The 16150-nt window shown below is 33.5% G+C and overlaps 1 protein-coding gene across 1 annotated transcript in view; it reads right to left on the bottom strand.

Annotated features, from left to right (window-relative positions):
- The window catches only part of fsip1 (fibrous sheath interacting protein 1), a 43945-nt gene that overhangs the window by 24756 nt on the left and 3039 nt on the right, over positions 1-16150 (bottom strand). Inside the window, exons 3-10 of the mRNA XM_016253005.1 lie at positions 14322-14458; positions 14184-14247; positions 12628-12782; positions 12479-12551; positions 11963-12114; positions 10787-10876; positions 9594-9713; positions 3203-3340 (exon numbers count right to left, since the gene is read on the bottom strand). Coding sequence (XP_016108491.1) covers positions 3203-3340; positions 9594-9713; positions 10787-10876; positions 11963-12114; positions 12479-12551; positions 12628-12782; positions 14184-14247; positions 14322-14458 — 929 coding nt within the window. The remainder of the gene's footprint in view (positions 1-3202; positions 3341-9593; positions 9714-10786; positions 10877-11962; positions 12115-12478; positions 12552-12627; positions 12783-14183; positions 14248-14321; positions 14459-16150) is intronic.

Here is a 16150-nt window from a genome sequence, read left to right as displayed (position 1 = left end):
GTGTGTGTGTGTGTGTGTGTGTGTGTGTGTGTGTGTGTGTGTGTGTGTGTGTGTGTGTGTGTGAGTGAGTGAACGCATCCTGATACAGCCGAACTCTGGGCTGGTTTGGATCTGGAGTCAAATGAGGCAAAAGCCTGAAAGAAGTAGATTCTGAAATCCAAAAGCACAGAAAACTAGAGCGAATCAGAGTTCTGAGCTGCAGGATTCTCCTGTGACCGTGTGACTGCAGACATAAAGCTCAAACATGACATTAACAACACCATCAGCAGAGCGATGCAGGAGCCTTCGATAAAATCATCTGCCAAAGGCATCAATATACTATAATATCTCTGATCTGAAGGCAGCTGCGGTTCTTCTGCTGTTCTGTTTGTATATGAATGCAGTGAAATGCATCATGGGATCTAAACAAACATGCTGGATTCAGAAGGCTCATTCTCGCACTGGTTTACTGGCCATCACCAACACTAAATACACGTTTGTTTATGAAATGACAGACCGTCTAGTGTTCTCACGTGACGTATGACCACCGTCCATCATAAAGCACAGCGTTATGAACTCGAGTCAGATTCAAAACAGGCACAATTTTGGGTTTGATAAACTGAACTGAACTTTTTATGACTGAATGTGTTGTTTGACCTCAATATACACACTTATAAATGTTACTATAGTTACTGTGGTGAGAGTCCAGTGATAGAGGAGAGCAGAGCTGAAATGATTCACATCCTAAACAAACCATAAATCACCATCACTTTCACTAAAATAACTACAACGGAAATATAGTGTATATGTAAATGTTGACTGCTATGTAAATGTTAATTTTCAGAAGTCTTCCTGAAGGCTGTGTAATGCTCGGTCTGGAAACTGGCGTCTCTCTTATGAAAGCAGAGACTGAATGAGTCACAGAGTCAGAAGAGCTCTGGACGCTTGGTCAGTGCCACGTGGAAGCAGGAACAGAGCCAGACTTTCCCTGAGCAGCTCCTTCACGAGAACCACTGCAGAACACACACACACACACTCACACTCACACTCACACTCACACAAACACTAACACTAACACTAACACTAACACTCACACAAACACTCTCACAAACACTCACACTCACACAAACACTAACACTAACACTAACACTCACACAAACACTCTCACAAACACTCACACTCACACAAACACTAACACTAACACTAACACTAACACTAACACTCACACTCACACTCACACTCACACTCTCACAAACACTCACACAAACACTCACACAAACACTCACACTCACACTCACACTCTCACAAACACTAACACTAACACTCACACTCACACTCACATTCACACTCACACTCTCATACTCTCTCACACTAACACTAACTCTCTCATACTCTCACTCTCTCACACTAACACAAACACAAACACACTAACACTAACACTAACTCTCACACTCTCTCACTCTCTCACTCTTACACTCGCACACACACACACACACACACCGGACCAGACCAGAACACACACTCACACCACACCAGACCAGAACACACACTCAGTCTCGCACACGCACGCGCACACACACACACACACACACACACACACCAGACCAGAACACACACACACACTCACACTGGACCAGAACACACACACACACACACACACACACACACTCACACTCACACACACACACCAGACTATACCAAGAATAATACACCACACCAGATCAGACCAGACTAATGTTCAGTGAAGTTTGGGTTTGACTGCAGCGTAACACGCACACACATTCCTGCAGTATTAGAGAAGCAGCAGCAGATCAGAAGCACATGAATCAATGCTGCACCTTCACTCAAAGAGAGAGAGAAATGCAGCTTCAGCCTATGATTCGTTCTTCAGCTTGTGAGCAGATTATGTTGGGACTCGGTCCAGTCGCTGAACACATGACAACAGAACACAACAACAACGGCAGAACAAAACACGACTCAGCTCCGATCGCAGGCTGAAAGTCATGAGCAGAGCCAAATGTGAGTCAGAAAAACCTCCGATAGACGCTCCGGCATCTCTGTCCCACATTTCCCAGCTGGGCTCAATCTCTGTCGTTTCCATCGATTAGACACAGTCTGCTGAGAGTCACCACTGCGTCCATCAGATCACACAGAAACACGTCCAGATCTCTGACAGCAGCTCATGAGGAACGACCCTCTCAAAACATCAGGCCACTTCACCAGAAAACCTCCTGGACTTCACACACTTAAGATCATGTTATTCTACCCAAAAGCGTTTCTCAACACCATTGTGAGTTTTTAGACAAACAGATAAATATGGCAGAAACTGGGATTCGAGTGGAGCAAACGTTCCAACACATTTCTATGAGAATAATTATACAGTATGCATTAAAAAGGTATTCATAATGTACATGGCAATGCATTGTATCTTTTCAGAAATAATTGTAAAAGCATTATAATGTGAAGGTTTGTTTGTCGTGTGTTTTAAAGCATTATACTTTCTAAAGGTGTAACAATGAATAGATTAGTATTATAATGCATTATGGTTACAATTATTCATCAGATCATACAATGCATTATAAGGTGCATTTCAAGACATAATTAATGCATTAAAACTACTTTCATAATGCATTATATATAAAAGCTATAAGTAAAGTGTTACTGAATGCACTTCTCAAAGCAATAATAATGATTTAATGATAATATTGTTTATTAAAACATAATTTTGTGAGGAATATCACACCGTATCACAATTATTTTGTCCATGTTTTAATTTAAACAATAAACCTGCTTTTTAAGAATGTGAATTATTCAAATTTCGTTCATTAATTACATCGTTATGCGTTTGATTGCCACTGTCTTTGATCATATACATTTGTATTAAATCATAAAACACAGATTAACTCAAGAATTCCTGAAACGCCACACATTTTATATACAGGGAACTAGTATTGTTAAACTTTTCTAAAATAATTTATAAATTGTTAAAGTTTTATTGTTCCAATTGATAAAATCTTCAATGTCTAATGTCTTAAAATGTAATTAAACTATTAAAACAGAATCTAGAAAAAAATAAAATAAAAAGGAAAATATAGAATTTTGGAAAAAATGAAAGGAGTTTAAATAAAGACTGTCAGATCTTTTGATCTGGATCAGTGTACGTGATCCACAAAACCATCCTGGATAGAAAGCAGGACTGCTAACGATCAGCAGAGATCAGTACCTGCGACGGGCTCCGCACAGACAGGAAGTCCTGCACAGGAAGTAGCAGCTGCAGTCTGGAGTCAATGTGACGGAGACTGTGGAGTTCAGACGGTTCAGGACCGAAACCTTCACAAACTGATAGAGTCGACGAGACCACCTGGAAACCAGAGGAGACATAAATAACTCTTTTTATCGTTTATTTTTATCTTTTACTCGTTTTTATTTCCACCCGGCCTTCAGCACATTTAACCCAAAAATGATCTTTCTGTCATCATTTACTCTCCCTCGTGTCGATCCAAACCTGTAGGACCTGTAGGAAAGAAGATATTCTGAAGAACGTTTGAAACCAAACAATACTGGACCCCCGTTGACTTTATATGAACTTCCTCAAAATATGTCAGGATGATCATTTTTTCAGGCTTTCATGGCTAATATAGTACGAAATAATGCGAAAACCAGCTCAATTTTATTCAGAGACTCAAACTGAGCAAAAACATGAAAGTGCTGCAGATGCTGATATTTAATCAGTGACATCTTTCTAACAGTAGAGCAGATGCTGACATGATCTAAATATCAGCCGTGGCTCTATATCTCCAGTAATATAAGATGAGATTGATCCAAACATATAATGCAGTGATCGAGAGCTGAAGAAATAAAGGCTCCTCAGAAGATGTGAGATGTTCTGGAGGCTTGTGAAGATCATTCCTCCGCTGAGGAACAGTGAAAGTAAAGCTTCTGGAAACAAACGCTCCTCAAAAGATCCTGAGGATCAGATTTGAGACTCTAAAACATGATTGATGGAGAATCAAGTAAAGCTGAGCTGCTTCAGTGCAGTAAGTGTTCATCTGGAGATATTACTGACGTTATTCTGACGCTTACTTGATCAAAACCAGTCAAGATCCAGAATTACACTGAAAGAGCTTCGACTGGATAACACACTCTAAACTCTCAATCAGAGACAGAAGACGTGCAGCAGATTGAGTGACAGCAAGGTTGGATCATGCAGATCATATTAAATATGATAAAGCAGGCTTTAAAGGGTTAAACAAAGTCCAACATGATTAAAGGATTATCAATAGGAAGATTCTCAATAACATGTATTATCTGAGGGTGAAATCCTCAGCAGGCCTCCGTCACAGATTTCCTGCTGTTTTGCAGAAGCGCTCGCATGACAATAAAGCCCAGCGGTTTTCCTGGTATTTGCTCTTGGACTTCACACGATATCCTGACTGCAGCTCTCAGACGCTCGGCCAAAGAGCCCTTTAAAGCCAAATATCTAAGTCTTGACTAATATCCTTCTGTTTCCCAACGAGCGAATCTCCCATCAGGCCGAGCGGCGAGCGCTGAGGTCAGAGGTAGGCGAGGGTGAGGTAAGCGTTGGCATGCTGCCTGCGTGCAGCAAAGACTTATGGGTAATTAAAAGCCTCACTATAATGACTGTGAGCTCATAGATCCGCCGTACTGAACTGGAATATAAACATATAGCTCCAGATAGTAATAACAGACGTTACTGCACAACATATGGAGAGGTTCTAAGAGTGTTTTTTTGTATCATTGAGAGTTTTTGTTAATATTTTGAATTGGATTTTATTTTTATATTTTCTGCTTTCATGTTAATTTTAGTTAAAGTTTTAGTAGTTTTGTTGTGTGTTTTTTTTTGTCTTTTAAATATGTCTATATATTTTTTAATTTTTATTTTGTTTTAGTTTTAGTTATTTTTGTACATCAAGTCAAACGTAATGAAGATGAGAAATGTTGCCTTGGAAACTAACTTTTTTTAATTCACTATAATAACCCTGGGTTATAAACAGTTGAATGCTATGTTTAATAATAATCTTGCATTTGAAGAAAATACAAATCATAAGAAAACCTACACTAACATGCACACTGGCAGCAAAAAGTTTGGAATAATTAAGATTTTTTTCAATGTTTCTGAAAGAAGTCTCTTCTGCTCACCACAGCTGTATTTATTTGATCAAAAATACAGTAAAAATATGAAATATTACAATTTAAAACAGCTGTTTTCTATGTGAATCTCTGTTAAACTAATTTATTTCTAGAAGCGCATGTGTGAGAATACAGCGAGATCAAAACCAAGTTAGCTTCGTTGCGCTTGCAAAGCTGCATTATATAAGATGCACGGTGGATATTGTGTGAATTAATGTTTATTCTTCTAATGAAGTGTATTTATTATAACATAAATAGTTTATTTTGTGTAAAAGATGTCATATCTCACAATTATTACTTTATTTCTCTGAATTCTAAGATCATATCTCACAATTATTAAATTTTTCTCAGAATTCTAAGTTCATATCTCACAATTATTAAATTTTTCTCAGAATTCTAAGTTCATATCTCACAATTATTAAATTTTTCTCAGAATTCTAAGTTCATATCTCACAATTATTAAATTTTTCTCAGAATTCTAAGTTCATATCTCACAATTATTAAATTTTTCTCAGAATTCTAAGTTCATATCTCACAATTATTAAATTTTTCTCAGAATTCTAAGTTCATATCTCACAATTATTAAATTTTTCTCAGAATTCTAAGTTCATATCTCACAATTATTAAATTTTTCTCAGAATTCTAAGTTCATATCTCACAATTATTAAATTTTTCTCAGAATTCTAAGTTCATATCTCACAATTATTAAATTTTTCTCAGAATTCTAAGTTCATATCTCACAATTATTAAATTTTTCTCAGAATTCTAAGTTCATATCTCACAATTATTAAATTTTTCTCAGAATTCTAAGTTCATATCTCACAATTATTAAATTTTTCTCAGAATTCTAAGTTCATATCTCACAATTATTAAATTTTTCTCAGAATTCTAAGTTCATATCTCACAATTATTAAATTTTTCTCAGAATTCTAAGTTCATATCTCACAATTATTAAATTTTTCTCAGAATTCTAAGTTCATATCTCACAATTATTAAATTTTTCTCAGAATTCTAAGTTCATATCTCACAATTATTAAATTTTTCTCAGAATTCTAAGTTCATATCTCACAATTATTAAATTTTTCTCAGAATTCTAAGTTCATATCTCACAATTATTAAATTTTTCTCAGAATTCTAAGTTCATATCTCACAATTATTAAATTTTTCTCAGAATTCTAAGTTCATATCTCACAATTATTAAATTTTTCTCAGAATTCTAAGTTCATATCTCACAATTATTAAATTTTTCTCAGAATTCTAAGTTCATATCTCACAATTATTAAATTTTTCTCAGAATTCTAAGTTCATATCTCACAATTATTAAATTTTTCTCAGAATTCTAAGTTCATATCTCACAATTATTAAATTTTTCTCAGAATTCTAAGTTCATATCTCACAATTATTAAATTTTTCTCAGAATTCTAAGTTCATATCTCACAATTATTAAATTTTTCTCAGAATTCTAAGTTCATATCTCACAATTATTAAATTTTTCTCAGAATTCTAAGTTCATATCTCACAATTATTAAATTTTTCTCAGAATTCTAAGTTCATATCTCACAATTATTAAATTTTTCTCAGAATTCTAAGTTCATATCTCACAATTATTAAATTTTTCTCAGAATTCTAAGTTCATATCTCACAATTATTAAATTTTTCTCAGAATTCTAAGTTCATATCTCACAATTATTAAATTTTTCTCAGAATTCTAAGTTCATATCTCACAATTATTAAATTTTTCTCAGAATTCTAAGTTCATATCTCACAATTATTAAATTTTTCTCAGAATTCTAAGTTCATATCTCACAATTATTAAATTTTTCTCAGAATTCTAAGTTCATATCTCACAATTATTAAATTTTTCTCAGAATTCTAAGTTCATATCTCACAATTATTAAATTTTTCTCAGAATTCTAAGTTCATATCTCACAATTATTAAATTTTTCTCAGAATTCTAAGTTCATATCTCACAATTATTAAATTTTTCTCAGAATTCTAAGTTCATATCTCACAATTATTAAATTTTTCTCAGAATTCTAAGTTCATATCTCACAATTATTAAATTTTTCTCAGAATTCTAAGTTCATATCTCACAATTATTAAATTTTTCTCAGAATTCTAAGTTCATATCTCACAATTATTAAATTTTTCTCAGAATTCTAAGTTCATATCTCACAATTATTAAATTTTTCTCAGAATTCTAAGTTCATATCTCACAATTATTAAATTTTTCTCAGAATTCTAAGTTCATATCTCACAATTATTAAATTTTTCTCAGAATTCTAAGTTCATATCTCACAATTATTAAATTTTTCTCAGAATTCTAAGTTCATATCTCACAATTATTAAATTTTTCTCAGAATTCTAAGTTCATATCTCACAATTATTAAATTTTTCTCAGAATTCTAAGTTCATATCTCACAATTATTAAATTTTTCTCAGAATTCTAAGTTCATATCTCACAATTATTAAATTTTTCTCAGAATTCTAAGTTCATATCTCACAATTATTAAATTTTTCTCAGAATTCTAAGTTCATATCTCACAATTATTAAATTTTTCTCAGAATTCTAAGTTCATATCTCACAATTATTAAATTTTTCTCAGAATTCTAAGTTCATATCTCACAATTATTAAATTTTTCTCAGAATTCTAAGTTCATATCTCACAATTATTAAATTTTTCTCAGAATTCTAAGTTCATATCTCACAATTATTAAATTTTTCTCAGAATTCTAAGTTCATATCTCACAATTATTAAATTTTTCTCAGAATTCTAAGTTCATATCTCACAATTATTAAATTTTTCTCAGAATTCTAAGTTCATATCTCACAATTATTAAATTTTTCTCAGAATTCTAAGTTCATATCTCACAATTATTAAATTTTTCTCAGAATTCTAAGTTCATATCTCACAATTATTAAATTTTTCTCAGAATTCTAAGTTCATATCTCACAATTATTAAATTTTTCTCAGAATTCTAAGTTCATATCTCACAATTATTAAATTTTTCTCAGAATTCTAAGTTCATATCTCACAATTATTAAATTTTTCTCAGAATTCTAAGTTCATATCTCACAATTATTAAATTTTTCTCAGAATTCTAAGTTCATATCTCACAATTATTAAATTTTTCTCAGAATTCTAAGTTCATATCTCACAATTATTAAATTTTTCTCAGAATTCTAAGTTCATATCTCACAATTATTAAATTTTTCTCAGAATTCTAAGTTCATATCTCACAATTATTAAATTTTTCTCAGAATTCTAAGTTCATATCTCACAATTATTAAATTTTTCTCAGAATTCTAAGTTCATATCTCACAATTATTAAATTTTTCTCAGAATTCTAAGTTCATATCTCACAATTATTAAATTTTTCTCAGAATTCTAAGTTCATATCTCACAATTATTAAATTTTTCTCAGAATTCTAAGTTCATATCTCACAATTATTAAATTTTTCTCAGAATTCTAAGTTCATATCTCACAATTATTAAATTTTTCTCAGAATTCTAAGTTCATATCTCACAATTATTAAATTTTTCTCAGAATTCTAAGTTCATATCTCACAATTATTAAATTTTTCTCAGAATTCTAAGTTCATATCTCACAATTATTAAATTTTTCTCAGAATTCTAAGTTCATATCTCACAATTATTAAATTTTTCTCAGAATTCTAAGTTCATATCTCACAATTATTAAATTTTTCTCAGAATTCTAAGTTCATATCTCACAATTATTAAATTTTTCTCAGAATTCTAAGTTCATATCTCACAATTATTAAATTTTTCTCAGAATTCTAAGTTCATATCTCACAATTATTAAATTTTTCTCAGAATTCTAAGTTCATATCTCACAATTATTAAATTTTTCTCAGAATTCTAAGTTCATATCTCACAATTATTAAATTTTTCTCAGAATTCTAAGTTCATATCTCACAATTATTAAATTTTTCTCAGAATTCTAAGTTCATATCTCACAATTATTAAATTTTTCTCAGAATTCTAAGTTCATATCTCACAATTATTAAATTTTTCTCAGAATTCTAAGTTCATATCTCACAATTCTTAGAAGAAAATTTCATATAGTTAATATACAGAACAGAAAGAATATAAAATAGAGAATACAGAATACATAGAACATAGAAAGATAAATGTATATATAATTTTAAACTCACAATTGCAAGTTGAGCTCACACAGCGCTGTCTTTACAAAAATATCATGAAAAATAAATTCCGAACTGTGAGCTATAAACTCAGAATTGAAAGAAAAACAGCCAGAATTGAAAGATGAAAAAGTGACCGAAACAAGCTTCCACAGGAACATCTGAACATCTTACTATCAGACTGATGTCTCTCGGGGTCAAAGAGTCAGACACTCGCAGAGAGACTTGTGTAATACAGCGTCTCAGAGGACTGATCACTAGTACTAGTGAAGACTAATATGCGTGTATGAAGCCGTACCTGCGGTTCAGTCAGCAGGTCGCTGCTGTTCTCTTCTTCCTCTAGATCTTTCAGCAGTTCCTCTATTCTCTCTTTCTCCTGCTGCGTGAGCAGAAACCAGTTTCCTGACGCTTCTGTGAGCTGAACAATCACAAACACCTTCAGTCAAATAACCAAACATATGCTTCATGATCCAGTCACTACATAAACTCATGTTCTTCCTCAGCATTTCTGTCTTGTTTTCCATTTTTGATTTAAGATTCTTAAATCAAGATTCATTTACTGTGAATGACAAACTAATCAAAGTGAGTTCATCGTCCAATGGACTTCCAAAATCAACTTAATTCAAAGGGAAAACAAGTTTCATTCTCCACTGGCAGACATCAAGACTTCATATCTTAAGGATGTTTAAATATTTGTATTAGAAGACACAAATACTGAGGAAGGAATTCATTTTTTGCAGTATATGCAACATTTAAGGCCACAACTGTATGTAATTTAAGACTTTCTTTTCTAATTTAAGACCTTTTAAGGCTTTAATTTGAGGAAGGGTGAATAAAGGCTTCTTAAGACCCACAGAAAGATACATTTGCTGGAGATGACAGAAAATAACCAGGAATTGATCAAAATGAAGTGAGTTTACGCTTAAAACAAGAACAAATATCTGCCAATGTGGTCCGAAAAATCAGCTTTGAATTTAGTTGATGTGTCTGAGATCACTGGCAGAAATTTGTGCTTGTTTTAATCATAAACTCATTTTCTGACCACTTTTTTTCTTATCTGATGTGCTTCTGCATCTCCAGTAAATGTAAGAAATGTGTACTGGAAAACAAGTCATAAATACTGAGGAAGAGCATCAGTTTCTGCAGTGGAGCTGGAATCAATTTTGCGGGTTTTAATTCTACATTACACCTGTGCTCTCATGAATGGATGTCTTTCCATGTTTAAAGACCCCATGGAACACAAATGTGAGTTTTGCACAGGAAAACAGACCAAATTTCTCAATGACATCATAATACACTCATTTCTGTCCAATCAGAAGCTCTGTAGAATAAGCAAGCCCCTCCCCCTGAGACCACCTGACGCATCAATATCACATTCAGACTTTTTAAAAACAAACGGGACGAGCCCTTCAATAAACCGTACGCCAGCAGCTCCTTCCAGCATTCTTCACCCACATGATCAGTCGTACTCTAATCGTGACCTCGACATACCTCAATATTTCTCTTGACAAAGTCTTGTCTGCACTTGCTGCGAGCAGCTCCTCGCTGTCTGCTGTCTGACGGCTGATCCTCCATCAGCTGCTGAAACACAATGAAAAGAGATACATGTCATATTCACATATGAAACTCATGGCATATTACCTACAATCAAACTGCATAAAAGTACTTCATACTTTAAATAATCTGCTTGATTGTCAATTAAAGTCACAAATCACTATTAAAGTGAATTGATCTGAATAACGACTCTATTGTCTTCTGTAGAGCTGCTTTGAGTTTGTTTCATAATTACAGAATTTTACAATTAACACTGATATTTTACGGTTTATTTCCGTGAAGCTGCCTTGAAACATTCTGTACCGTTTAAAGCGCTACAGAAATAAAGGTTACTTACTTGTAATGTCACAATAATGCAAAAAAACAGGTGTCATTTTTTATGAAAAAATAATTCTCTTAAAACTGCTTATTTTTAACACAGCAATTTGTATTGTATAAAGCACTAAATAAATTAAACTGACTTGAACTGACTCGATTTAATAGTGAGATATGAGCTGTGAACGTCCTTGACATGAATTTTATTTAAAGCTGACCGTATCAGTTTTAACTATACAATCTTTAATTCACACACTGTAGAAAAAATGTGGGGTTTTTTCGGTTTACAAGAAAATACTATTTCAGCCTTCCGACCTCAATAATGTCAATGTGTTACTTTCCATCTTCGTAAATATTTGTAACATGTATGAGCAATTTCTGAGTGAAAAAACTTGTAATGTCACAATAATGCAAAAAAACAGGTGTCATTTTTTATGAAAAAATAATTCTCTTAAAACTGCTTATTTTGCTGCTTATTTTCAGCAATTTGTATTGTATAAAGCACTAAATAAATAAAACTGACTTGAACTGACTCGATTTAATAGTGAGATATGAGCTGTGAACGTCCTTGACATGAATTTTATTTAAAGCTGACCGTATCAGTTTTAACTATACAATCTTTCATTCACACACTGTAGAAAAAATGTGGGGTTTTTTCGGTTTACAAGAAACTACTATTTCAGCCTTCCGACCTCAATAATGTCAATGTGTTACTTTCCATCTTCGTAAATATTTGTAACATGTATGAGCAATTTCTGAGTGAAAATTGATTTTACACCAAGTTTTTCATGTTCTGTAAACACTGAAACAATGACACAGCGACTCAGAAATTATTGCAGAACGCTTCGATCCTTTACCGTCCGTCTCGTGTCTCGCGTTCACGTCACTCTTCAGATCGAGAACTTCAGTCTCAAACACGGGGACAAAATCCACTTCATCACCGTCCTGATCTGAAGCGCATTGAGGACAATAAGAGTGAACCATTCAGCATGAAAATCTGGAATCTGAGGGTGCAAAAAAATCTAAATATTGAGAAAATCATCTTTAAAGTTGTTCAAATTAAGTTCTTAGCAATGCATATTACTAATCAAACATTAAGTTTTGATATATTTACGGTAGGAAACTTCTTCATGGAACATGATCTTTACTTAATATCCTAATGATTTTTGGCATAAAAGAGAAATGTATAATTGTGACCCATACAATGTATTGTTGGCTATTGCTACAAATATCCCCCAGCGACTCAACACTGCTTCTGTGCTGCAGAGACACATGTATAATTATTATTATCTTATGTAAGTCTGACAGGCTCACGGTTGTTGGGTGTCAGTGCCAGAAAGCGTCTGGTGTTCTCCATCTCGTTGCTGCTCATGCTGAGACTCGCGGTCTGTAAGGTGTGTCAGTGTTAGTAAAGCACACAGACGTCTGTATGAAGCGCTGGTGTGTTTGATCCACAGACGGACCTGAAGCTCCTGCCAGAGTCTCTGGTGCTGCTGCTTTCCTCTCTGCTTCACCTCTCTCTCCGCTGACGCCCGGAGAGCCAGAACCCGGTCCAGTCTCTTCATCTTCTTTATGGCTTCTCTCAACTCCGGATCTTCATTTTCTTCATCGGACTCTTCTGTGAAATAATCAGTAGAGCACTTAGGAGACATAAGACGTACGTGCGCTGGTCTGAGCTAGTTTATGTAGGTTTGGTGCTTTGGCGATTTTATTTAATTATTTAGCTTTTTTTTGTTGTTGTTGTTGGTTGGTATTTAGTGACAGGGTGCAAAATTTGTCCAAAACCTGATATATTAATGTGAGAAATTAAAAAATTATTTCAGCTAGTTTTTAAGGCAACATTTCTCATTTTGATTTAGTTGAACTTGCACTAAAATAACTCAAAATAATGATTAATAAATAAAAAACTGATAATAAAAAAATATAATAATAATGAATAAAACCTATATAGACATATCTAAACACATTTAAACAACAAAAATAACAAAGTTACAAAAACTAACTAAAATTTAATATAATTAAATTAATTTATATATTTGATCTAATTCAAAATATTAACAAAAGCTATAATAGCATCTCAATGACGCTGACTTGGAACTAAAAAACTACAAAAAATAAAACATATGTCGACATATTTACAAAATAAAAACATAAATGGCAAAAATGCACTACAGAATTATTCAAACTTTAACTTAGATAAATTCAAATCAAGATTCTTAATTTTGTTGTTGTCCTTTTTCTCTATCAAATGTTTTAGTAATCATCATAAATTATATATCATTTGAAAGCTTAGAATCCCAAGATTTTCCCATTTTGAAATCGGACATTGTGTTACCATGGAAATAGTACTTTAAAATGTTTTGGCGGTCTCCTCCCGCTTAGTGGGCAGTGTCAAGTGTCATATTACAAAATGCATTACACTCTTTTACAATCAAATCTTTGACAAAACACATATCACTGGAAAGGTCTGAGTCTCAGGATTCCATATTTGGTGGTTACTTTGAGATAGCAATATTGACAGAGAAATCTAGACATTTGTGACAGAAAAATGCATTAAAAAAATTCAGTGGAGTTTGGATGGCACCCGGTGGCTGTTTGTGATATAACGCCCTAAATACAATCTCACAGGAACCTACATTTTTTTCATATCAACTTCAAATTTGGAACATAACTTATTTAGACATAAGGCTTTAATTTTATACCAATTTTAGAGTAAAACCTGTTATGTAAATATGAATATAGTGCATTTTATTTACAGTAAATTTAAACTTCTATAACTTTGATATTTTTGAAAAAATTCCACTTTTGCAATAATCTGCTGATTTTCTTCTTTAGGGTTAGAGTTACAAAATATCTTAGGTTAGGTTTGTATTCCAAAGTGTTCATAAATTACAACAATTAAGTTTGGATGTTTTTTTTTTAAATGGGGGGTGGCAGTTAAGGGGTTAATCTTGAGATGAAAGCAGCTCCTTCAGAAGAGAAGCCAGTTATTGTTCTCTGTCCAGTCGCTCACGTTTACCTTGATCCGAGCTGTTTTCTGCGGTTAGATCAGTCCTCTCATGTGCGCTGGACCTGTGAACCTGCTTTAGGAGACAGCCAGCCGTTAGTTCTCTCCGTCTGCAGACGCTCGGATGAAGAGATGAAGGAGTTTCTCTACCTCTGAGTGTGTGGCGTCAGCACTGAGCACCTCCAGAGATCTGCCACCATCTCGACTCGGCCTTCTGATCTCACTGGAGGCCGGGCGAGAAATATCCTCCAGAAAACCCTTCGTGATGTCCATCCGGTCCACAGACACTGGAACACAGCAGAAGATGACCCTCACAGAGACACAAACCGCTCTTCTGTTGTGTGGTTTCAAGTCAAGTCACGTTTATTTAGTGCATCTCATTATGCACATCGCTCCAGAACAGCTCTATAGAAAATCATAACATCTTCATGCCCTATAGTCGCATTTATTAGATTAGAGCTTGAGTATATCTCAACATGAGTGTATTATATGTATGTATAAAACAATATATATAATTTATATATAATATAAATGGGTGATGATATAGCAATACAGTCCAAATATAATGCCTGTGAGTATGGTACTATTATTATGGCAAGCCGTTTTGACGTTTAATCATCAGGATATACATTTTTGATATCAACAATTCGGTTTTCACTAGTTAAAATTATTATGAATTGTTGATATCATGAATTAATGTTTAACTGGTGCACATGTAATTCCTGAAATCAACAATCAGCATTTCCATGAGTAAAAATTGCATTTCTAACATCAATAAAGTTGCATTTTAACTAGTGAAAACTTAGTCGTTTTATAGTTGAAATGGTATATTTTTGATATCACAAATTATGTAAAATTATTGCCAAGTGAACTAATGCACAACTAGTGAACACACAATTACAAATATCAATTTTTACATTGACTATATTGAAGCTGACCTACTGAATTTTTTTTTCCTGATATAAAAAATTATCAATTTAGCTAGTGAAAATGTAATTGTTAATATCAAAAATTCATATCCTGGGAATGATGTCAAAACTATTACTATAAATACTACATATCCTACTAATAGTGTAATAAAACTGATCAAGACACAAGAAAAAAGTATAGTTACTTCACTTACAGTCTTACATGTTTCTATACGTTTCATACTTTCGCTAATCATGTGATTCATAATTAAAGGGGTCATGAAATGTATGACATATAACAGGTCAATACACTATAAAAACATCCTGGAAGTTTCAGAACTCAAAACTTTCGCATTAGTTTAAGAACTAATGTGTTTATTTTTTAGCACAGCAGCTTTTAGATATTGTTCTGCTTTTTGTTATAAGTCAGAAATGAGAAGGAGGCAGCCTCCAGCAATAGAAAGACAATGGAGAGCGTTGGATTGTTTCAAAGTCCCTTTAAAGGTCCCATATGGTCAAAACTGAAATTTCCTGGCTTTTTTCACGATGACTGAGGTCTAGGGGCTGTGTAACTACCATATAAGTTTCAAAACAGTCAGTCCACAGTAAAATGCACACAGCCTGCATAAAGTAGCTGTGATTTTTCACGAACCGTTGTGACTTCTGTAAAAAGTTGAGGTCTGACCTACACAGTCACCGCCTTCAGTCACCCCCCCGAGCCCCGCCCACCGTCCCACTCTCCTTTAGCCACACCCCCAGACAACATCACGTCCATGCCATTGCTGAGCAACAACAACAACAACAACATGGAAACATGTGGAAAATGTTAACTTTAACCACGAAACCAGATCGGCCGAGCTGTAACGTTACGCTCACTCAAAGGATGGACGATCTGACAGGATTGTTATTATGAGGTGATCACATCTAACCTGTAGTAAAGACAAACTCACCGTGTCTATCGAGTCATGATGAAGATGTGTATACATTTCAATTTCAGCAGGCAACTATTTTTACAGCTACATTATTGTTCCAGCCACAATTAATCACAACAATGTATATACAATTACAAAT

This window comes from Sinocyclocheilus grahami, unplaced genomic scaffold (genome assembly GCF_001515645.1).
Source record: "Sinocyclocheilus grahami isolate Dianchi unplaced genomic scaffold, SAMN03320097.WGS_v1.1 scaffold1149.1, whole genome shotgun sequence".
Taxonomy (NCBI): domain Eukaryota; kingdom Metazoa; phylum Chordata; class Actinopteri; order Cypriniformes; family Cyprinidae; genus Sinocyclocheilus; species Sinocyclocheilus grahami.
Note: the sequence above shows the minus strand (reverse complement) of the source record. Positions and strands in the feature narration are given on the sequence as shown.